We start from the raw sequence: 24,562 nt of genomic DNA on the forward strand, positions 1-24,562 counted from the left end.
CCAAAGGCTTCAGTTCCTTGCCAAATGAGTTTCTCCACAGGCTTGCAACATAGCAATTGCAGAAGTATCAAGGTGAAAGCCATAATAACTTTTTGTGACCTAGTGCCTGAAGTTGCACACCATCATTTCCATTTTATTTTGTTTGTTAAGAACAAGTAACTAAGTCCAGCCCACAAAACGAAGAAAATTAGGGTCCACTTCTTTTTTTTTTTTTTTGAGACAGAGTCTCACTCTGTCACACAGGCTGGAGTGCAGTGGCGCAATCTCGGCTCACTGTAACCTCTGCCTCCTGGGTTCAAGCGATTCTCCTGTCTCAGGCTCCCGAGTAGCTGTAAATACAGGTGTCTGCCACCATGCCCAGCTAATTTTTGTATTTTTAGTAGAGATGGGGTTCCTCCATGTGGGCCAGGCTGGCCTCAAACTCCTGACCTCCAGTGATCTACCCACCTCAGACTCCCAAAGTGCTGGGATTACAGGCATGAGCCACTGCTCCCAGCTGACCATCTCATTTAATTCTCAGCTTCATGCAAGGTAGACATAATTACATCAAATTCAAAGATGAGGAAAAAGACTTTGGAGGCTATGAAATATGCCCCAAGTTGCACAGTTAACTGAGGATTCTCCTCTTGTCAAAAGACAAGACAGGAAGACTGTATCAGCACAGCTGCTACATGAGGACAGGCATGCTTTACACTGCAGATATCACAGATGTGTGTGTTTATTATGATGTTTTTCTAACAGATGGCAACAACGTGTTGCCTTAACAAAATTGGTATATTAAAAAATTTTCTGGGTCAGGTGCAGTGGCTCATACTTATAATCCCAGTATTTTGGGAGGCAGAGGCTGGAGGATCACTTGACAACAGGAATTCAAGATCAGCCTGGGCCACATAGACAGACTCTGCCTCTACAAAAAATTAAAAAATTGGCTGGATGTGGTAGCACATGCCTACAGTCCCAGCCATTCAGGAGGCTGAGGTGGGAGAATCACTTGACCCTGGGAGTTCGAGGCTTCAGTGAGCTGTGATCACACCATTGCACTCTAGTCTCGGCCATAGGAAAAAACTGGTATATATTAAAAAAAAAAAAAAAAAAAAAGATAATTTTCTGACAGATGGAAGTAGAGTCAATGCCTTTTTCTTATTCCAACAAAGGCTTTGTTTGGGCTATGGTTTACTCTGGATATTATAAAACATAGTATGTTTTAAATAGCATACTTTTCCTGGCTGGCTGTGGTGGCTCACGCCTGTAATCTCAGCACTTTGGGAGGCTGAGGAGGGCAAATCATGATGTCAGGAGTTTGAGACCAGCCTGGACAACATGGTGAAACCCTGTGTCTACTAAAAATACAAAAAACTAGCTGTGCATAGTGGCAAGTGCCTGTAATCCCAGCTACTCGAGAGCCTGAGATGGGAGAATCACTTGATTCTGGGAGGCGGAGGTTGCAGTGAGCCGAGATAGTGTCACTGCACTCCAGCCCAGGTGTGTCTCAAAAAAAAGCATGCTTTTCCTAAGATTAAACTTGAATTTACTTGGGGAATGAGTATTTTGATCAAAGAAGGAAGTAATTTCAATGTGAAGGATCTCTGCATACGTGGTGGGAAGAGGTGTGTTCCAATGGGGTGCTTTTGATAATGAGAGCATAATCTGAAGTAGTTTGAAGAGACAGTCTTTGAACAAATAACGGAGAAAACCAAGTATGTAGACAAAATGTAATATAAGGGGTATCCTGAGGAAAAACAAGGAAGAAAGAGGGCCAGTCCAAGCCTCACAAATTTTCTTAGACCCACTTCTATTGTCTGTTATGAAAGTTTTATTTTATGTATGTATGTATTTATTTATTTTTGAAACAGAGTCTTGCTCTGTTGCCCAGGTTGGAGTGCGGTGTCCCAATCTCGGTTCATTGCAGCCTCTCCCTCCCAGGTTCAAGCGATTCTCCTGCCTCCTCCTCTTGAGTAGCTGGGATTACAGGTGCCCGCCACCACACCTGGCTGATTTTTGTATTTCTAGGAGAGACAGTGTTTCACCATGTTGGCCAGGCTGGTCTTGAACTCCTGACCTCAAGTGATTCTCCCACTCTGACCTCCCAAAGTGCTGGGATTACAGGCCTGAGCCATGGTGCCCAGCCTGTTCTGAAAGTTTTAAAGGCACAGCTATCCTCAACGTTCATCCACTCTGGCGCCCTTCTGTCCCAGTAGAAGGAACAGTTCCTTACACTGTGTCCTCTAGAAGAGCGGACTAACACATATGCAGGATAGATTATGATGTGGTATGAGAATTGAACTTCAACCCAGGAGGCGGAGGTTGCAGTGAGCTGAGATAGCGCCACAGCACTCAAATAATTTCTTTCTAAGTGCCTGACATTTCACTATCCCAGAGGAATCTGTGTTAGCAGGCAGGGTTTTTGCTGTAGTTGGTTATGGTTATGTGCATGACTGAACACACTCCACTTTTGTAAGGTCCTTGCATACTTCCTGATACATTTCACCATGGCACATGAGCTCAGAAACAAGGAATGGGTGATTTACTACCTAAAAATAGGCAATCAACATTTAATATGGAAGGACTGAAGGGAAGAAGGAATATAAAGAGAGGGAAGAAGGAATTTGGAAATAAATAAATAATAAATCAGGGAGTTCCTATTTTGGGACTATAGACAGTCATTCTCACTTATAAACGGAATGACTGAGGCAAGAGGACTGGACCTGTATGGTCTTGGGCAAGTAATGAAATCTGAGTTTTTGTTCTTACTTAACCGAACCTCTGTTCTTTCATCCGTAAAACAAGATGAAACCAGATGAGCTTGAACCACTGTTCTCCATGTACTGTTTTAGAGGATCATAAAATTCTACTTTCCTTTCATAGTTTAATATTTGTCATAGCCATGATTTGATGCTGAGACCTGTCAGGAACACAAATCTCAATTTTAAGTCCTCGCAAGAGAAATTAAAATCTCCTTTAGGATTACCTGTTTTCCAGAAACATTTTAAAGACTTCATTTAGTGGAAATCTGTATTTTGAAATAGAGGTTTAAGGCCAGACAGCTTGGGTACGAATCCAGCTCCATCATTTACTATGTAACCTTGGACAAGCTGGTTCTCCTTCTTCTTTTTTTTTTTAATTAGACAGGGTCTCTGTAATCCCTCACTGGTAAAACGAGAATAGTAATAGTTACCATTTTTTTATTTATTTGAGACAAATCCTCACTTGATCACCCAGGCTGGAGTGCAACGGTGCAAATTTGGCTCATTGCAACATCCGTCTCCTGGGCTCAAGCCGTCCTCCTGCCTCAGCCTCCCCAGTAGCTGGGACTACAGGCATGTGCCACCTTGCCCAGCTTTTTTATATATATATTTACTTACTTATTATTATTATTATTATTATTTTCCTGAGACAGGTTCTCGCTCTGTTGTCCAAACTGGAGTACAGTGGCGCGATCTCTACTTACTGCTAACTCCACCTCCCGGGTTCAAGCGATTCTCATGCCTTAGCCTCCCAAGTAGCTAGGATTACAGGTGTACCACACCACGCCCAGATAATTTTTGTATTTTTAGTAGAGTTGGAGTTTCACCATGTTGGCCAGGCTGGTTTGGAACTCCTGACCTCAAGTGATCTTCCCAGCCTCCCAAAGTGCTGGGATGACAGGCATCAGCCACCAAGCCCAGCCTAATTTTTGTATTTTTTGCATAGACTGGGTTTTGCCATGTTCCCTAGGCTGGTCAAAAACTCCTGGAATCAAGAGATCCTCCCGCCTCAGCCTCCTAAGGTGATGGAATTACAGGTGTGATCCACCATGTCCAGCCTGGAGAAGGTTCTTAAGCTCTCTGTATTAATGTTAATCTCTCTGTATCATTTATTTATTTATTTAGAGACAGAGTCTCACTCTGTCACCCAGGCTGGAGTGCAGTGGCACCAATTTAGCCCACTGCAACCTCTGCCTCCTGGGTTCAAGCGATTCTCCTGCCTCAGCCTCCCAAGTAGCTGGCATTACCACACTTGGCTAATTTTTGTATTTTTAGCAGAGACAGGGTATCGCCATGTTGGCCAGGCTGGTCTCAAACTCCTGGCCTCAAGGGATCCTCCTGTCTCAGCCTCCCAAAGTGCTGGGATTATAGGTGAGCCACAGTGGCTCAATTACTGTTGAGCCACAATAGTTATCTTTGTGTTATTTAATAAAATAATTTAGAACAGTGCCTGGTATACAGCAGGAACTAAACAATATTTGTGAGGTGAATGAATATCACTTAAGAATTGGATGTTCAGGCAGGATGTCGTGGCTCACTCCTGTAATTCCAGCACTTTGGAAGGCCGAGGTGGGTAGATCACCTGAGGTCAGGAGTTCAAGACCAGCCTGGCTAACATGGTGAAACCTCATCTCTACTAAAAAATAAAAAAATTAGTTGGGTGTGGTGGCTCGTGCCTGTAATCCCAGCTACTCGGGAGGCAGAGGCAGGAGAATCACTTGAACCCGGGAGCTGGAGGTTGCAGTGAGCAGAGATGGTACCACTGCACTCCAGCCTGGGCGACAAGAGTGATGTGCTGACACACACATACACACACACACACACACACACACACACAAAAGAATTGGATGTTCAATCAAAGCTTTTTGGAAGGGTAAACATTTAACTTTGAAGAATGGCTACCGGGCATGGAGAAATAAGGGTTAGAGTTGGGGAAAGGGAAAAGAACACTTTGGTGGGATCATATGGAGTATAGGAAAAATGGTTAAAACATTAAATTTATGGGATCCCACTGTAATATGCCTCAACAGCCAAACTAAAACACAGGGACATTTTCAGTAGGTAAAACAATAGTCCTAAGGTTTGTGAGCAGGGAAATGTTGAGATGAAAACAAGACTGAAGGCTTACTTGCTTTGTTTTGCATTACCTTAGTTTAAACATTTTTAAAAATATAAAACCAACACTAGTTCGTTATATTGCATCATAAGTGCATTTGACTTCTGAGAACTAAATGTAGCAGCTCTGGAGAGAAAGAACAGTGTAAATGGTGTGAGCACTGGCAGGACTTTCCACTCAAGTTGTTGAAGTACGTGGCCAATGATTCAATCAAACCTGAAAGGTGCATTTTGGCAAAACCTATGGAAATAATGTGCCAAGGACTTTAATGATTCCCCAATCACAGAGAGATTGTTTGGGTGTCAGATGGGGTGGCATGCTACTGTATTCATTTTCCTGGAGGAAGAAATTGAATGATTTATTGAGGGCTCTAGCAAAACTTGGACAAAGAGGGTGATTACTATACTGTATATAAAGAAGATGATCAGCCTGGGCAACATGGAGAAACCCCGTCTCTACAAAATATACAAAAATTTGTCAGGTGTGGTGGCACATGCCTGTAGTCCCAGCTGTTTGGGAGGCTGAGGCAGAAGAATCACTTGAACCTGGAAAGTCGAGGCTGCAGTGAGCTGTGATTGTGCCACTGCACTCTTGCCTGGGCGATGGAGCAAGATCCTGCCAAAAAAAAAAAAAAAAAGAAACTGAAAAAGCTAACCAGTTATTACAATCTTCATAAAATTTCTGAAGGGCTCCAAGAGATGAAAAGTGAAAATTTAATTTATGACTAACTATAAGTAACATATCATTAATATAGACATATTGTGTCCAGGTTGTATATACAAAACAACGTATATTATGCTTTATGGGTAATTTAGGTAATTTTCAAGGATGAATTTTACTATGTGAGATTTTTGCCTTGCGCTGACTGTAGTACCTAACTCTCAGAGGAAGATGAGATTGCGGAGTTCCAAAAATATGTGTTATCGTACAATTTAGTAGAAACAGTTTCTTCTTTTTTTTTTTTTTTTAAGAAGGAGAAGCAAATCTTTGGGCTGCAAAGAGTTACGTGAGTGGGCTTTTTGGTTATGCAAAGTGGTAGGAGTGGCACACTCCTGAATGGATTCTTTTTTTTTTTTTTTTTTTCCATTCCAGTTGCCCCTTCCTGAGGCTCAGGTATACAAAGCTGATCTCCGGGAAGAAGACGGATTATTTGTATAACAAAGCTAGGATAGCCGGGTGTGGTGGCTCACGCCTGTAATCCCAGCACTTTGGGAGGCTGGGGGTGGGTGGATCACCTGAGGTCAGGAGTTCCTGACCAACATGGTGAAACCTATCTCTACTAAAAATGCACAAATTAACCAGGTGCGTTAGCACACACCTGTAATCCCAGCTACTCGGGAGGCTGAGGCAGGAGAACTGCTTGAACCTGGCGGGTGGAGGTTTTGGTGAGCCAAGATTGAGCTATTGCATTCCAGCCTGAGCAACAAAAAAAAAAAAAAAAAAAAAAAAAAAAGAGAGAGAGCAGAAGAGAGAGAAAGCAAGCAAGCCAGGATCTCCTGGGAGGGAGGAGACAGAAGTCCTCTTGGTGAACATCTCCTCCTTGATACTAGTAACTAGGGGGCTCTTTTTGGTTGACAGGGTACCTCCTATTCTCCCAAGGTCTAATGGTAAGAAAGGATACCCAAGGACTGGAGAAGAAAAACAAAAACAAAACAACAACCAACTTCCCTGAGGAAGGGGAGTGTGGGTTGGCGACTCAGGCTCTGAAAAAGTTCCCAGCTTTTTCTTGAAACTGCATGGCTTTGGACAGAAGCATCGGCATCATTTGCGGAGCCTGCGGAGGGCCATTTCTTCATAGGAACACCTATATGTGGTTTAACGAGGAGCAATGGCAGTGAAGAACACAAGGTGAGTGTGAGGAGGACTGGCCTCCTTTGGGAAGACTAATTTATTTTTATTTTTAATTTTTTTTAGGCAGAGTTTCATTCTGTCACCCAGGCTGGAGTGCAGTGGTGTGATCTCAGCTCACTGCAACCTCTACCGGCCAGGTTCATGCTATTCTCATGCCTCAGCCTCCCAAGTAGCTGGGATTACAGGTGTGTGCCACCACAACCAGCTAATTTTTGTATTTTTAGTAGAGACGGGTGGGCTGGTCTCGAACTCCTGATCTCAGGTGGTCCACTCGCCTTGGCCTTCCAAAGTGCTGTGATTACAGGCATGAGCCACCACGCCTGGGCTGGGCAGAGTCATTTTTGGAGGCAGAGGTGGGAGGAATAGCTGAGGGAAAGGGCTTGGATTTCATGGCTGGGTCATCTCAAACAATTGTGACTTCTCGCAGTGTGAGTTTATGGAGGGCTTCTTACTGATTCCACAGAAAATTTATTTTTTCACTTTACAAATATTTGAGTTCCCTTTACATGCCAGGCCCTGTTCTAGGCTCTGGGGATCAAAGCATCAAGAAAACAGACAAAAATTCTTGCCCTCTGAAAGCTTACCTTGAGGGACAAGGCAACAGAAAATATATACCATAGTATCTAAGATGATGGCAAGCCCTAAGGAGAAAGATAAAGACAGGGAGTGTAAATCACTGAAGAGGAGGCTTCGCCATGAAGGCAATATTTGAGTAAGGACAGGAAAGAAAGCTGGATGGCTATACTTTAGGAATGTTTCAGGCAGAAGGTGATCCTGGCACCTATGAAGCTCTAGAGAGTGATTGGAGTAAGGAGACAAAAAGTTGATTGAGTTCCTTGTGAGCGAGTTCTGTGAAGGATTTTATTTATTTATTTATTTATTTATTTATTTATTTATAGACAGGGTCTTACTCTGTCACCCAGGCTGGAGTGCAGTGGTGTGATCACAGCTCACTGCAGCCTCAGGGCCCACCTCAGCCTCCCGAGTAGCTGAGACTATAGGCGTGCACCACCAGGCCAGGCTAGTTTTTGTATTTTTTTGGAGAGTGAGAGGATTTTTTTAAGAGGCTAGGTCTTGCTCAGTGATATAATTACAGGTGTGAGCCACCAGGCCTGGCCCTTAAGTAATTTTTTTGAATGAAAAGATTAAGGTTTTTTTTAGTATCTTCTTGTTTAGTTTTTAGAGGCAAGATCTTGCTGTCACCCAGGCTGGAGTGCGGTCGCAAAATCACAGCTCACTGCAGCCTGGAACTCCTGGGCTCAAGCGATCCCCCGACCTCAGCTTCCCAAAGTTCTGGAATTACAGGTGTGAGCTACCATGCCCTCCCCCTAGCCGGCATTTTTGAGAGATCTTAGCACTATGACAAATTTTCCCTAAAAAAACCAAAAAACAAAAAACCCTCAAACTTTATAAAATAGCTACATCAGGGGCTTTGAGAAATTATCTAGATGTTTGTATTCAGAATAGACTTGAGGGCCCGGCGCGGTGGCTCACACCTGTAATCTCAGCACTTTTGGGAGGCTGAGGTGGGCGGATCACTTGAGGCCAGGAGTTCCAGACCAGCCTGGCCAACATAATGAAACCACATCTCTACACTAAAAAAAAAAAAAAAAAATTAGCTGGTTGTGGTGGTATGTGCCTGTAGTCCCAGCTAGGTGGGATGCTGAGGTGGATGGATTCCTTGAGCCCAGGGAGTTGAAGCTGCTGTGAGTAGAGATCACACCACTGTACTCCAGCCTGGGCAACAAAGTTAGATTCTGTTGGGTCAGGAGATCGAGACCATCCTGGCTAACATGGTGAAACCCCACCTCTACCAAAAATACAAAAAAATTGGCTGGGCGTGGTGGCACAGGCTACTTGGGAGGCTGAGGCAGGAGAATCGCCTGATCCTGGGAGGCAGAGGTTGCACTGAGCTGATATCGTGCCACTGCACTCCAGCCTGGGTGACAGAGCGAGACTCTGTCTCAAAAAGAGAAAGATGTGAGGGGGAAGAAATTAGAGGTAAAGAAATTAGGTTAGGAGACAATAGGTATAAAGTGAAGAGGGGCTGGAATTAATCATTTACTTATTTTGCAACATTTACTAATGTCTTACTACAAGTCAGGCACTGTATTGGGCACTTGCGATGTAATGGTTAAAAAAAAAGATGAGACCGGGCACAGTGGCTCACGCCTGTAATCCCAGCACTTTGGGAGGCCGAGGCGGATCGATCACGAGGTCAAGGGATCGAGACCATCCTGGTCAACATGGTGAAACCCTGTCTCTGCTAAAAGTACAAAAATTAGCTGGGTGTGGTGGCATGTGCCTGCTGTCCCAGCTATTCGGGAGGCTGAGGCAGGGGAATCGCTTGAACCCAGAAAGGTTGCAGTGAGCCGAGATTGTGCCACTGCGATCCAGCCTGGCAACAGAGTGAGACTCCATCTCAAAAAAAAAAAGAGTGAATCCCCTCCTGGAATGTATAGTGTAGTGAGTAGCAACGTACAGGTGATAGAAAGGAAAATAAATCCTTGTTTCTCATTTCCACCTCTTCATAGATGTAGCAAATACAGTGAATGAAAGCCCTCCATTAGAGATGGCTTCCTTAAATGTCTGCAAAAATTCTGAAATTTGAAATTCTAGTGGAATAGTTTCCCTGTTCCTCCTGAAAGATTTATCTACTATTGTAACTTTCTCCTTTGAGTAATGATTTTTATCCTATTTGGTTCTTTTGACTATTGTTCTTAAGAAAAATAAAAAGTAACGAAATACTAAGTGAAAAGGAATGGTTCATCGGCTGCTCTCTGAAAGGCAGCCATTGTTTTGTTCTTCTATATTGGAAGACTTTTCAGCTGGTTATCCTCCGTAACTTGAAAACAACTGTCATTCAAAGTGTTATTTCCAGTGGTCTCAGGGCATACTATCCTTTCTCTTTTATTTTATTTTTTGAGACAGAGTCTCTGTCGCCCAGGTTGGAGTGCAGTGGCTCAAGCGATTCAAGGGATTCTCTTACCTCAGCCTCCCGAGTAGCTGGGATTACAGGCGCCCGCCACCAAGCCCAGCTAATTTTTGCATTTTTAGTAGAGACCAGGTTTCACTATGTTGGCCAGGCTGGTCTTGAACTCCTGACCGACCACAGGTGATCCACCCGCCTCAGCCTCCCAAAGTGCTGGGATTACAAGTGTGAGCCACCGCGCCCGGCCTCCTTTGTCTCTTAAAGGCATTCTCCAAAATACTCATCTTCCGGTTTGAAGAGCAGCAGGGATTAAATGTGTATTATTATATATGCAGCAATTTGCCACTCCCTTTGCCCTGCCCCAGTTACTGCAATAGAAAATGTCTGGGAATAAATACATCTGTGGTAAATTCAATCTTCCTAGTTAAGATTATGAAGGAAACAAAAAAAGGACACTTCCATTCCAGAGAGAAAGGTGTTTGTTTCCCAAAAGGTTAGACATTGATTCAGAACAAAGGGAACCTGAGGAAACCGGTATTAAAGAAAATCAACTCTGAATGTGAGGTATTAGAAAGCCATTTGTTTCCTGGGGGAAAGTAAGGAGGAAAGAGCGGGTGGGAGACACGGGCTTTACTGTATAACCTTGGTCATGTCACCTAAACTTCTTGGAACTCCTGAGTGTAAGAGTTGGGACCAAGGATCCCAAAGGTTCTTTCATTCCTAAAATTCTATGGTTCCACGATTATGTGAGTTGAAACAGGCCATTCTGTTGATTTCCTAATCTCCAGGAGGAAGGAAACTGATCTTTGGGGGTTAAACCGACTAATTTAATGGAGAATCACCAATGTGGAGGTGGGCGAACTTCACAATTACGGGGTTTTGGACAGTAGAGGTGCTCTTGAAAAATTTCCAAGAGAACCTTTCCCCCGTCCTTTAACCTGGCGTTACAATTCTCTTCACTCTTTGGGATAGGGGAGCGGGCAGAATCTATTTTAGATTGAGGTAGTTCATTTGACTGAGCATTTCCCCTTTCCGTATTTTTGGACCCTTAACGACCAAATGCCGAGAAACAGATCCTTAATTACGGTTCCTGGATCTCCAAAGGCCTGTAAAATCCTGCTTCCGCATCTTAATCCTTTCTTCGGGTATTGGGATCTTTTTTAAAACGTGTATTTCTGGCGGAGGGGGCATGGAGTGAGGTTCAGAATAGCAGCGCGGGACTGATGGATGCTTCTTTCGCGGGAGGCTTGGCTTGTGGGACTCCGGGTCGGGGCCGCACGGGCTGCCAGGCGGACTCCGGGAGACAAGGGCGCGGCTGCGGACTGGCGGGCGGACCCCGGGGAGGGGCTTCACGGAGGAGCAGCGGCCAGAGCGGAGCGGAGCCGCCCGGGCTGGGCGTGCAGCGCTGCCGGGCGGGCGGTGGCGCTGCGGAGGCGGTGGCCGAGGCCGGCGGGCGCGGAGGAGGGGCCCGAGGCTGGGGCGGCTGGTAGCAGCTGCCTCAGTGACGACTGCCGGCATCTCGGCGACCTGAGGAGATCAAGCCGCGGGCCCCGTCGTCGCCGCCACTCCCGCCTGTCTTCCTTCTCCGCTCCCGGCCGGGGCGTCAGGAATGGGCCCCAACCGCCGTGGGCCCCGCACCCTGCGTCGCCCGTAGGCCCCAGCAGCCGGAGGCCAACCGGCCTCCCACTACCCCTCGCCCTAGCTAAGCCGTCCCCACCCCAAATCCCCGGGAAGGAAGATGAGGGAGACAGGCCCGGCGCTTAGCAGCCAGAGCAGCAGCAGCAGTAGCAGCAGCAGCGGCAGCGGTCGCGGGAGGGTGTTTCGCCGTTTCCTCTTAGCCGCCAGGACAAGATGGCAGCGGCCGCGGAGAGGGGCTGAGCCCGGGCTGGGTGGTGCCGCCTGCTGAAGCGCCTGGCTCCCAGTCCCCGGCACGGCTCTGCGCCCCACCCCGGACATGCTCAGGGCTGCGGCCGCCCGAAGAGGAGAGAGCGCAGGCCTCTAGGAAGGTAAGGGAGTCGAGCGAGGGGCGCCGCCACCCCGGGGTATGGGGATCGGCTCCGTCCGCGGGCTCCACGGCCAGCGAACCCCAAGCCTGACCCGGGTCTGGCCCGACCCCTCCGGAGCGGCCTGCACTCGTTGCGCGTCCCGTGCCCCATCCGCATCCCCAGTGCTCTCGTGCTCCCAGTTTCCGCCCTAGCCCCCGCGGTGTGGCCTGGTATGGGCCGCTCCCTCGAAGCCGGCGCCACGCCAGGCCCTGGGCCGCCGGACGCGGGGGCCGCAGCCTCCGGGAAGCCGCGCCTGGCCGGGGCTCGGGGGCCTGGGCCTCCCCCTCCCCCTGCCAAGGTTGCGCAACGGCTCTTCCCAGCAACCGAAGTTTTGTTTAGTCCCACGGGGAGCCTCTTCCCCCTCGGCAGCCCAAGGCCGTAACGACGGAGATCTCTTTCCTTTCATTAAGGGGAACAAACGCAAACACGCGCACGCACGCAGCTTGAGCACCCCAGCCGATGGCCCTGTCCCCGGCTTTGTGGCCCCGTCCCCAGCGTCGCGGAGCGGCGGGTTTGCAGGGTGTCAACTCTGGGGACGTGCGTGCGTGTGATTGTTGGGGTGGAGAAATGTGATCCGCGGCTCCGCGTCCCCAGCGGCGGCGGGAGGAAGGCGTGGCGGCCGCGCGGCGGGGCTGTTGCCGGCTTCTCTCGTTACGGTGGCGGCCGCTCGCTTCCCTTCGCCGCACTAGGAGAACTGGCGGAAAGACTTTGGAGGAGAATGTCTGTTTCTCTGTCGGGAGGGAGACGGCTGTTGTAAAATGGTATGTGGCTCTCGGGGAATCCTGTTGTTCCCCAGTCTCATCTCTGCTTGAGGAATTGCGCTGAAGAGTGTATGCGTAAATTACCCTGGACTTGTTACAGAGTAGTCGTAACACGTTCAGGCCTTTGAACCGTGTTTTCACAATCTCTTACTGCCGTGTTAGGGAATTTGTTTTTCCACCTGTCAGTTGGCTGCTTCTAATTATAATAAGGGGCTTCTATTAGCAACAGCAAAAAATTTCAGTTTATCGTCCAGTTTAGAGGGAAAGCTCATAGTTGGTTCTATTGTCAACTTTGTTTTGATGTCTGTCTGGTACAGGGCCGGAAAAGTTAGCTGGCAAACCAGTCTGCGCGTGTGCTTTTGCGTACTTTCTAGTAGTTTGGATATCTGCTGACGCTTTTTCCCTTTTTGCTGTTTTAGGTATTTGCTTTTAGCTGTAGCTTCTGAAGTGGGAGTACTTATATTCAAACCATTTCAGTTAATTTCAAAGTTTTGGTTGCTGGGCTCTTTAAAATTTTTAAAGAGGTTTCCTTTCTGATCAGATTTTTTGATGAAAAGTCTTGAGCCGTAACGGTGGTTACTGTTTACCCAACTAAGACGTTTTAATCCTATATTCTTGTTTAATTTTTCAGAAGCTGGTGAAGTCTCACCATATGTTTGATAAGTCTAGATTCTGCTTATGTTTGCAAGTGCAGTGCTAATTTTATACAATGAGCAATGATAAGGTTTAGATAGGTCATGATTAAGCTTAGTATTTTAAGTAAACAAAATATGACTGACCTTTTTTTAAAAAAGTTTTCATAGTTTTATTGATTATCTTATGCTTTCGTGACACTTATCAGTAATTGCAATTTTACCAGCCAGATACAGTTATTTAGTTTTAAGTCAATGAAATATTTCTTGGTGTATTTATGGCTGCATTCATAAAGTGCAGAGGACTCTTATTTATGAAATATAATGCTTAACCTGTTTGAGGTTTATTTTTCTTTTTTGAAATTTACGTATTTAAAATTTGTGTTAAGGCAGAGATGTGTTGAAATATTTGTGATGTTTGGGCTTGTCGTTTTTTTGGAAAAATTTGTTCCTTAAGTCTCCCCCCCACCCAAGGGGATCTCTTTTCTAAGGAAAAAGTATTTGTGGAGAACCTTAGATTAAAACTGTTGTAAAAAAGTAAGATGAGTTTGAAATCTAGAACAGAACTGGCCATTAAATGTTTCAACTTTATATTTGGGCCTTGCTGACTACACTAGCTAAATATACATATTAGGCAAGCAGATCATGACATGGTAAGCCAGCCTTACTTAGTTTATTGTCAAAATATATTTTCCATTGAACTAGTCATTACCTTGCTTATAAACCAATGTCATTGGCTTTTGGGCATGGGGTTTTAGAGTCACATTAAAATGGATGGTTTATATGAGATACTTCTTCTTGTAAATATGCTTGAAAAGAAGCTGTAGATCATACTCTTAACTTTTTGGATACCATAAAATAGGGTGTAAATTACAGAGGTAGGTTGCTGTTGCAAGTGTGGCGTGGGCACATAGGTTTTTATGTTTAATGCAAGATATGGAGAGCCTCCCTGCACCCCCTGCAACTTAAAAAAGCAGCAGCTATCAAATTAATTTTTTGATTGAGCTTTTGTTTTTAATATTTGATGCATGAACCCGAAAGCATATGGAAAGGAGGAAAGGGAAAATGTAAATTTCAGAATGCTGCAATATTATTTTTCAGACCTGATTCACATCTATTTCATGGAATGCTTGTTTGCATGTTATTTTTTATTTGAAGGTTAGTATGACTTATCTTGGTAACTTTTGAAGTTAACTTTATTTTACCAGGTAAGAGAGTTAACTTATTAAGTGTTATTTTCGTAGCAACAGTTTACCAAGTATGATGTTGAGGTAAATTAGAATTGCACTATTGGTGGTTAATTCAAAGGCATAACAATGTAGTTCCCATTGCAACCTCACATTTAAGTTTGGAGATGAAAAGATGTCATGGTAATATTTAGATTCAAAGATATTCTATGGAAATTCTCCATATTTAAAAATGCTTCAAGAAGTTGTTACTCCTGCCTCTTAACTCTTAGAGGACACAGAATAACTTGATTTATCGCTGCCAAAATAAATATTCGTGTTGTAGCTGTCCTGGTTTTCTAATGTCCAAAGTTGAGACTTCCAATGTGGTGTGTTTAACTTGGAAGTTACTTCTGAAGACAAACTACTAAAACTTTGTTAAAATGGAGGACTCTATCAGTGTGTTTATTTTTTAAAAGGTATTCCGCCCCCACCCCCCACCCCCCGACCCCCAGCCTTTCACTGGGATGTAGTATTTCTCTTTTTTAACTTGTCGAGAGCTTTGTCATGGGGAATCTTTTGTGTATGATACCAGTGTAAGTCTAAAGGGATTTTATATATATATATACATATATATATGTTTTTTTTTTCTTTTTAAACTTTCAGGTTCAGGGGTACATGTGCAGGTTTGTTATATAGATAAACTTGTGTCATGTGTTTGATGTACAGATTATTTTGTCACTCAGGGACTAAGCCTAGTACTCAGTACTTTTTCTGCTCTTCTCCCTCCTCCCATCCTCCACCGTCTGGTAGGTCCCAGTGTCTGTTGTTCCCCTCTTTGTGTCCATGTGTTCTCATCATTTAGCTTCCACTTGTAAGTGAGAACGTCTGGTATTTGGTTTTCTGTTCCTGCATTATTTATTAAGGATAATGGCCTCCAGCCCCATCCATGTTCCTGCAAAGGACATGACATTCTTTTTTTATGGCTGCGTAGTATTCCATGGTACATATGCAGCATATTTTTAAAAAATCCAATCTTCCATTGATGAAGATTTAGGTTGATTCCATGTCTTTGCTGTTGTGAATAGTGCTACAATGAACATATGCATGCATGTGTCTCTATGATAAAACAATACATATTTCTTTGGATATATACCCAGTAATGGGATTGCTGGGTCCAGTGGTAGTTTTGTTTTTAGCTCTTTGAGGAGTCACCGCACTACTTTCCACAGTGGCTGAACTAATTTACATTCCCACCAACAGTGTATAAGCCTTCCCTTCTGCAACCTCATCAGCATCTGTTATTTTTTGACTTTTTAGTAGTAGCCATTCTGACTGGTGTGAGATGGTATCTCATGGTTTTGATTTGCATTTCTCTAATGATCAGTGATAAACTTTTTTTCATATGCTTGTTTGGCCACACATATGTCTTTTGAAGAGTGTCTGTTCGTGTTTAAAGGAATTATTTTAAATGTCCTAACTGGTTCCGGATCCAACTGCTTAAAAATATGTATCTTGCCTAATACTTAGGCAACTTATATTAAGAATATATATTTAGAGAAGTACTGAGTCAGTGGAGGCTTTTAGGATAGTCAGTACTTATGTGGCCTACTTAAGGAAGAATAGTTCACTTCTTTTGGTTGGCTTGGTATGCAGTTAAGAGTGGTTTGGAGGAAGAACAACTTAGTGTGCTGCTTCTGTAGCTTTAAGCTTTTGTTTTGAATATTAGTCACTTGTAGGACCAAGATAGAATAGATATTTGCAGGATGTATGTAACACATTTATAAGTTTGTCAAATGAAACCTTGAGCTTTTTAGCAGATCAGGCTGTTCTCCTCAGTTGATACTTGGAACATATGTTACTAAACAAAGGCAGCATATTGTCTGGATTCTGAGACACCACTGTTATACCAGGGACCTAGAGCCTCTGTTCTTACTGTGTGGAAATTAAAACAACTAGATGAGTATTGTCAATATGTATTGTATTTTTAGGACAGCATTTGTGGTTTGGAGACAGTTAAGTTATTAAGCAGATTTACTTTGTCTTTTATATTTGGCAGTTAATGCCAAGTTAGTACTTGCGAAGGCTTTTTTCAACAGAAAGTCCTTGAAAGGGAACAAACTGAGGACCATATTTTTGACTTTACATGTATTTTGTTACTTTAAACTAATTTCTTTAATTTTTATATTTAATCTTTTCTCTTTTTATATTTATTTTTTCTATTTTTGTATTTATTTTTTCTTTTACAGACAGGGTTTTGCTCCATGGCCCAGGCTGGAGTATAGTGGTATGATCGTAGCTCACTGCAGCCTCAACCTCCTGCGCTCAGGAGATCCTTCTGCCTCAGTCTCCAAATAGCTGAGACTACAGGAGGTACCGCCACCATGTGCGCTAATTTTTTCATTTCTTTTTCTTTCTTTCTAACATGGTCTTACTGACACCTGGAATTTTTCATTTTTCGTAGAGATGGGGTTATGCTTTGTTGCTCAGACTGGTCTTGAATTCCTGGGCCCAAGCGATCCTCCTGACTTGGCCTCCCAAAGTGCTGGGATCACAGACGTGAGCCACCGTGCCAGGCCCAGTTTCTCTAATTTTCTAAAATAATGAGACCTTTTCCATTCTGTAGGAGACTGAGTGGGATAGTGGGTGGTGAGGCAGGTAAGATAGGGGAGACTGGACAGTAGAAGGGGGAAGAGCTTGGTTTAATTGAATTTGGGAGACTGAAATCGGCTTTAATTAATTAATTAATTAATTTCTGAGATAGGGCCTCGCTCTGTCACCCAGGCTGGAGTGCAGTGGTAGCTCACTGCAACCTCCGCCTCCAGGTTCAAGTGATTCTCCTTTCTCAGCCTCCTGAGTAGCTGGGATTACAGGTGCCTGCCACCACACCCGGCTAATTTTTGTATTTTTAGTAGAGACGAGAATTTGCCATGTTGTCCAGGCTGGTCTCAAAGTCCTGGCCTCAAGTGATCTGCCCACCTTGGCCTCCCAAAGTGCTGGGATTACAGTAAGCCACCGAGCCTGGCTGCTATGATTTTAAATGTCCAAGTTGCTGGAGACCAGAGTTCACTTAGTGAAAAATTGTAATAGCTTGAAGGAAAGATTAAGTCAGTGACCTGCTAAGTGATCAGTCTTGTGAAATAATAGCATCTCTGTCTATCATCCTTGACCTCAGTTTTTAAAATCCCTCCCCCAACCCCTTCCTCTTTCTGCCTTGTGTTTCTTCAATCTGAGAGACTTTTCCTTAAGGTGGAGTTTGGGGAAGATAAGCTTTTTCTACAATTAAAAAAAAAAAAAAGTCTTATGTTCCAGGACTAATCTGAAGCTGCAAGTGCGAAGACTATAGAACATTGCTGTTAAAATGAGTTTGAATTATAGGATATATCCTTTTAGTTTCTGGAGATAATAAAAAAAAAAACTCAGATACATCATGTATGAATTAAAACTCAGACTTCTGATACCTATGTCTGTAACACAGTCCTTTTCACCTTTTCTCAGATAAATATCTCTTTTAAAGACCAGATTTCCAGGTACACTTTCACCTTGCGTTTTCTTTTCTGCGAATCTTGTCTTTTTTTGTTTTTAAACAAAAAGGTCACACTTAAAGAAAAGTGGCTATTTAGAGAAGCATAATAAAGGAAAATGTGGTATTTGCTCATTTGAGCTGTACTTCTTTCTTTAGCTAAAGATCTAAGTTGTGAAAGACTGATTCCTTCATATAATTCTTGATCATGATGAAAGTAAAGGATTGCCAAGGCTGGTCAGATATAATTTTTTTTTATTTTGCGTAACTGTTTATGCTGGGACACCTTTTCCCATCCAAGTACTGATGAGGTCTGACCCTGCTTAGCCTCCAAGATCAAGCACGTTCCAAGATCAGAAATTTTTCCATTTCTAATCTAGTTTGAAAAAAACAGTTTAGATTTGGTAGGCATTGAAATCAATAGAGTTTGAGGCGATCTCCCCACCCTAAAAATTTTGTAGCTTTTATAAATGATATTTGATTTAATGCAGATTACCAAGAAAATTGTTTTAAGGTTGCTAGAAAATAAAAACTTGGCTGTATTTGGCTAGACAGTTATTTTACTGTGGAAATTTTAGAAAGTATTTGATTTGCTAAAAAAAAAAAAGTTTATTTCAAATTCTTTAACTTCCCCCTACTTGGTTGTATATTATTTATAAGTATACAAAATATTTTAGAGTTTTTAAAAACAAAATAGTGAACTTGAAAACATTTGCAGGAAATAACTTTTTGCTTATTAAATATTTCCTACCCTATAAAGTGGCATATAAAGGCCTAAAAGTGCCAACTTTTAAAGTCTGTTTCAACTTTTAAAAGTATATTTCAACTATGTGTTATCTCTTTAATAATACAGAGAGTCTGGTAGGTTTGGTAAACTATACGACTTTAGATATATAATGCTACAGTTTTAAATAGTTAATAAGATAGATTAGAGTGATAACACTGACAACTGAACCTGACTTTCTAGACATTTCTTCCAACGTATGACTTAAATGAATACTTCTGAAGGCTCTATGTATGTAATTTATTACAATTTTTATTGAGTTTAAATAGGGTATAGTGACATAAAATCGCAATGAAAATTACAGGTTATGCTGTTATATGACCTATAGCTATGATGCTGTGCTATATTCTCAAAACCAAATAAGAATGTTTTGGGCCAACTTCTAATAAGACAGTTTCAGTGGAGACAGTAAAATGTCTCTGCAGTATATTGGTTGTAGTTTTGTATTTTAAAGTTAGGTAAGAATAATATTGGGTTCAAAAATAGTGGATTTGTAATCACTGTTTAGTGTGCTTTAAATATTTTTTGTAGCTGATCACAGACTGTCGCCACAAAAAAGCTAGAAATTTTATTATGACAGATAATGATAAAATATTTGTATGAAAACTATCTTATCAGCCAGGCACGGTGGCTCATGCCTGTAATCCCAGCACTTTGGGAGGCTGTGGTAGGTGGATCGCTTGAGCATAGGAGTTCAAGACCAGACTGGGTAACGTGGTGAAATCCTGTGTCTACAAAAAATAAAAAACTAGCTGGGCATGGTGGTGTGCACCTGTAGTCCCAGCTACTGGGGAGGCTGAAGTGGGAGATAACTTGAGCCCAGGAGGTTGAGGCTGCAGTGAGCTGAGATCGTACCACTGCAATTCAGCTTGAGTGATGGAGTGAGACATTCTCTCAAAAAAAAAAAAAAAAAAAAAACAATGGGCTAGGCACCGTGGCTCACACCTGTAATCCCAGCACTTTGGGAGGCTGAGGCGGGCAGATCACAAGGTCAGGAGATTGAGACCATCCTGGCTAACGTGGTGAAACCCCGTCTCTACTAAAAATACAAAAAAAATTAGCCGGGCGTGGTGGTGGGCACCTGTAGTCCCAGCTACTCAGGAGGCTGAGGCAGGAGAATGGTGTGAACCCAGGAGGCGGAGCTTGCAGTGAGCCGAGATCACGCCACTGCACTCCAGCCTGGGCGACAGAGCGAGACTCCATCTCAAAAAATAAAACATAAAAAACAAGAAAAAGAAACAAAACAAACCTATTTTATCTAGTACATATTTGAATGTCCACTAAGTGCAAAGTACTGTGCAGTGAACGAAGAGACTAACACGTGGTCCCAGCTTTGAACAGGTGTATGATAAGTGAAATTAGCTGAATACTATAAGTTTTCTTTTATATTTGTATATGTGCACCTAAGTTAGAAAAACACTGCTTAAGAAAAGTGATTTAACGATAGCACATTCAAACTTCTTAGGCTGTTTATTTTATTAAATATGAAATATTTAAATGATATTAAAATGGTAGCATTCATGTTAAAGTTGTGTGTTATTCACTGCTGCTCTTGCAGTGAGTACAACCAAAATAAGTCATTGAAAATTATGAACACTCCTGTAATCCCAGCACTCTGGGAGGCTGAAGCGGGTGGATCCCTTGAGGCTAGGAGTCTGAGACCAGCTTGTGCAACATGCAGAAACCTTTTCCTACCGAAAAACGAAGAAAGTACAAAAAGTATGCAGGCATGGTAGTGCATGCTTGTGGTCCTAGCTATTGGAGAGGCTGAGGTGGGAGGATTGCTTGAGCCCAGGGAGGTCGATGCTGCAGTAAGTAAACCACAGTTGCGCCACTGCACTCTAGCCCCTGGAGACAGAGTGAGACCTTATCTCAAAACAAACAAACAAACAAAAAAACCCCCCCAAAACCCAAATTTTTAACTTTATTCATTTTTTTTAAAACTTTGCCAAGTCCTGATTGAAAAAAAAATTACCAGTTTTATCTTGTGACAAGTGTTTTCATTAGGCTAACCAGATTTATAGTCAAAGTATCTTATAGAGATAAACTGTATGTTAATTTAAATAAAGAGAAGGTCATATTTCTCAGATGTGGCTAATAATACAGTTCTCTTGTTTTCTCATGATTTTTTCTTCTGGACCTGTACAGTTTTCACATTGCCCGAGGGAATTCTATTAGGCTTGCCTTTTCTGGCAATATTTCCTTTCTCCTAAATTTAGAATGCAGAGCCCTTTAAACCTCATTCCTATGCCAACCTGTGGAAAGTAAACAAAAGGTGAAAACATTTCAAGTTTTTTTTTTCTTTTCTTTTCTTGAGACAGAGTCTTGATCTGTCCCCAGGCTGGAGTGCAGTGGCGCAACCTCGGCTCACTGCAACCTCTGCCTCCTGGGTACAAGCGATTCTCCTGCCTCAGCCTCCTGAATAGCTAAGATGACAGGCAACTGCCAGCACGCCTGGCTAATTTTTGTATTTTTAGTAGAGACGGGGTTTCACCATGTTGGTCAGTCTGGTCTCAAACTCCTGACCTCAGGTGATCCGCCCGCCTCGGCCCACCAAAGTGCTGGGATTACAGGCATGAGCCACCGAGCCTGGCCCACATTACAAGATATTTTTAAGAATGTTGAACCTGCTAGCTGTAACTTATTTGAAACCACTACACAAAAGGAATATTATTTTTGTATTTCATTTATGTAAGTTAAAAGTGTATTTAACTTGGAGTCCTTAAAAGCAGAGTTGTGAAAATGGCAAGTATTTTATTGTTTTGCTCCTAGTATAATTGTATATAATACAGTATTCTTGGCCAAGCATGGTGGCTCACGCCTTTAATCCCCGCAGTTTGGGAGGCCGAGCCGGGCAGATCACCTGAGGTCAGGAGTTCGAGACCAGCGGGACCAACATGGTGAAACCCAATCTCTACTAAAAATACAAAAATTAGCCGAGTGTGGTGGTGGGCGCCTGTAATATCAGCTGCTCGGGAGCCTGAGGCAGGAGAATCGCTTGAACCCAGGAGGTGGAGGTTGCAGTGAGCCAAGATGGTGCCACTGCACTCCAGCTTGGGCGATGAGTGAAACTCCATCTCAAAAACAAACAAAAAACAGTATTCTTAATGAAATTTAACAATTTGGCAACATTTTGATATTTTATACACGTGTATTTAAAATCGAATTCTGGGCCGGGTGTAGTGGCGCAAGCCTGTAATCCTAGCACTTTAGGAGGCTGAAGTTGGAGGATTGCTTGAAACCAGGAGTTTAAGACCAGCCTAGGGTATATAGTGAGGCTCCATCTCTATAAAAAATGCAGTTACCTGAGTGAGGTGGTGCATACCTGTAGTCCTAGCCACTCAGGAGGCTGAGATGGAAAGATCATTTGAACCTAGGAGTTAGATGCTGCAGTGAGCTAGAATTGCACCACTGCATGACACCTTAGACAACAGAGTAAGAGTCTGTTGCCAAAAAAAAAAAAAAAAAAATTAAAAAAAGAATCTTGTATGCAAAAGTGCTTGGTATGATAACATAATTAATTGCCAATAGCCGCGAATGGAAAATTTTTAGGAGTATTTGCCTTATGAGTTGCCTTCTCTAAGCCTAGTGTGGCATTTCTTTTTTTTTTTTTTTTTTTTTGAGACAGAGTCTCGCTCTGCCGCCCAGGCTGGAGTGCAGTGGCGTGATCTTGGCTCACTGCAAGCTCCGCCTCCCGGGTTCATGCCATTCTCCTGCCTCAGCCTCCCGAGTAGCTGGGACTACAGGCGCCCGCCACCTCGCCCGGCTAGTTTTTTTGTATTTTTTAGTAGAGACGGGGTTTCACCATGTCAGCCAGGATGGTCTCGATCTCCTGACCTCGTGATCCGCCCGTCTCGGCCTCCCAAAGTGCTGGGATTACAGGCTTGAGCCACCGCGCCCGGCCTCCTAGTGTGGCATTTCTGAAACTATTTGTAGTGATCACTCTGTAATTTCTCCTTAAGTATCTCAAAATCTGAAATCTCCTTAAAGTATCTCACATCTGAAGGTCTATCTAGCTTGAAATGGTTTTGCATTAATTCTATTGCAAGGAAATGAAAAACCTCATTTCTTAACCTATTAGAAGTTAATATATAACATTTTTGGAAATGTTATACTTTCATTTAAAAATATGAAATAGTATCTGAACTGTTCCTCAAGTTTAGGGACCATGTTCTATCCGTTTTTATGTTCCCTAAAGTGTATAATAGACATTGGAAAACAAACGTTATTATTATAAAAGGAGTCAGATACAGACGTATGATACTCAACTTACATACTTTAATCAAAGTGTAGCCTCTTTATTGCGTAGCTTGGCAGGTACCTGACCAAGCAGTTGTGAATGTGTCATCGACAAACTTAGCTTCTCAAAACTCTCCTTTACTCCTGCCTCTTTTTTTACTTCTAACAGATGAGTCTCTTTCCTGTGTAAAGGTCAGTAGGTATGACCTTCTCCCAGATTTCCAACCCTTTACCTCTGGACTTAACTCCAATAGTACACACTTTGGGATTTCACTCCTCTCTCAAGGAAAGATACATCTCTTAATGCCTCCGAGATTACTCCCTATTTTCTATGTGGGGTTCATCCAGAATTGTGTTTTTCAACATCTGGAGCTTGTCCAAAAACTTAAAGTTCTCTTTTTTTCCTGCTTTTTTTTTTTGACAGGTAACATTATATATATTTATTGTGTACAACATTGGCTCTTTTTCCTTCAGCCTTTTAATATGCCCAAGTATCTGAGATCTTAAGCAGCCATCTTTTAATTGTACTTCTTCAAGTCTAGGGTCCTCTGTTTCTTTTTCTGTTTCTTCTGACCTTCTTTAATGTGTTCTCTGACGTCTACTTGGATTTCTGTTCACTTCATAGCCTTTGGCAGTATAGTTTTGTCCATGCCACTTTAATGAAATTGCTCCTACTAAGCTCCCCTGTTGTTTTCTTTTATTTATAGTTTATGTATTCCTTCAGATTGTGTTTATAGTGTCCCCTACTCAGTTCTTAGCTTTCAGCCCATATTTTGAACCTCCTTTTCATCTCCATGTTTTCCCCTACAAATACCTCAGGATTATCTTGTTTCTAAATCCTTTGCCTGGACTCCCTATCTAGCATCCTCATTTCTATTGCCTTTTGTGTGTGTGTGTGTATACATATATATGTGTGTGTATATATATATGTGTATTTTTTTTTTCTTTTGAGACGGAATTTTGCTTTTGTTGCCCAAGCTGGAGTGCAGTGCCATGATCTTGGCTCATTGTGACCTCTGCCTTTCAGGTTCAAGCGATTCATCTGCCTCAGCTTCCCGAGTAGTTGGGATTACAGGTGCGTGCCACGAGGCCTGCTAGTTTTTTGTATTTTAGTAGAAACGGGGTTTCACCATGTTAGCCAGGCTGGTCTCAAACTCCTGACCTCAGGTGATCCTCCTGCCTCATCCTCCTGAAGTGCTGGGATTACAGGCGTGAGCCACCATGCCTGGCCTGCCTTTTGTTTATGTTTAAAACATTTATTTATTTATTTATTTTTTGAGATGGAGTCTCTCTCTGTCACCCAGGCTGGAGTGCAATGGAGCGATCTCGGCTCACTGCAACCTCTGCCTCCTGGGTTCAAGCAATTCTCCTGCCTCAGCCTCCCAAGTAGCTGGGATTACAGGTGCCTGCCACCACGCCTGGCTAAGAAAATTGAGAATGTATGAAAACTTACAGTAAAAATAAGGTATTAAAAAGAAAGAATGTATAACAACTGTATGAAAATGCTAATTACAATTTTATATGAACAGTGAAAAAATTGGAAAAAAAGTGCAGCAAATTACGATATGCACATAGGATAGAACATTATGCTGCTATTTAAAATAATAATAGTTGATAAGAGTCTGGGTGTTTAGGCTCATGCCTAAAATCCCAGCACTTTAGGAGGCCGAGGTAGGTGGATCACTTGAGCGCAGGAGTGCTAGACCAGCCTGGGCAACATGGTGAAACCCTGTCTCTAATTAAAAAAAGAATACAAAATGTGATAAAAA

General features: G+C 42.9%; 1 protein-coding gene across 6 annotated transcripts in view; it reads left to right on the plus strand.

Annotated features, from left to right (window-relative positions):
* Positions 1-10,110: 10,110 nt before the first annotated feature.
* HIPK3 (homeodomain interacting protein kinase 3) overlaps positions 10,111-24,562 on the plus strand; it is a 100,891-nt gene continuing 86,439 nt past the window's right edge. For 2 of the 6 annotated variants that reach the window (XM_009186339.4, XM_009186342.4), the window contains exon 1: positions 10,111-10,495. In XM_009186339.4, coding sequence (XP_009184603.1) covers positions 10,474-10,495 — 22 coding nt within the window. In that variant the 5' untranslated portion in view covers positions 10,111-10,473. Of the gene's footprint in view, positions 10,496-10,996; positions 11,650-11,713; positions 12,450-24,562 lie in introns of those variants that run through there. The other 4 variants (XM_009186340.3, XM_009186343.3, XM_003910062.5 and 1 more) reach the window with 3 other exon arrangements.

Source organism: Papio anubis, chromosome 12, assembly GCF_008728515.1.
Source record: "Papio anubis isolate 15944 chromosome 12, Panubis1.0, whole genome shotgun sequence".
Lineage (NCBI taxonomy): Eukaryota > Metazoa > Chordata > Mammalia > Primates > Cercopithecidae > Papio > Papio anubis.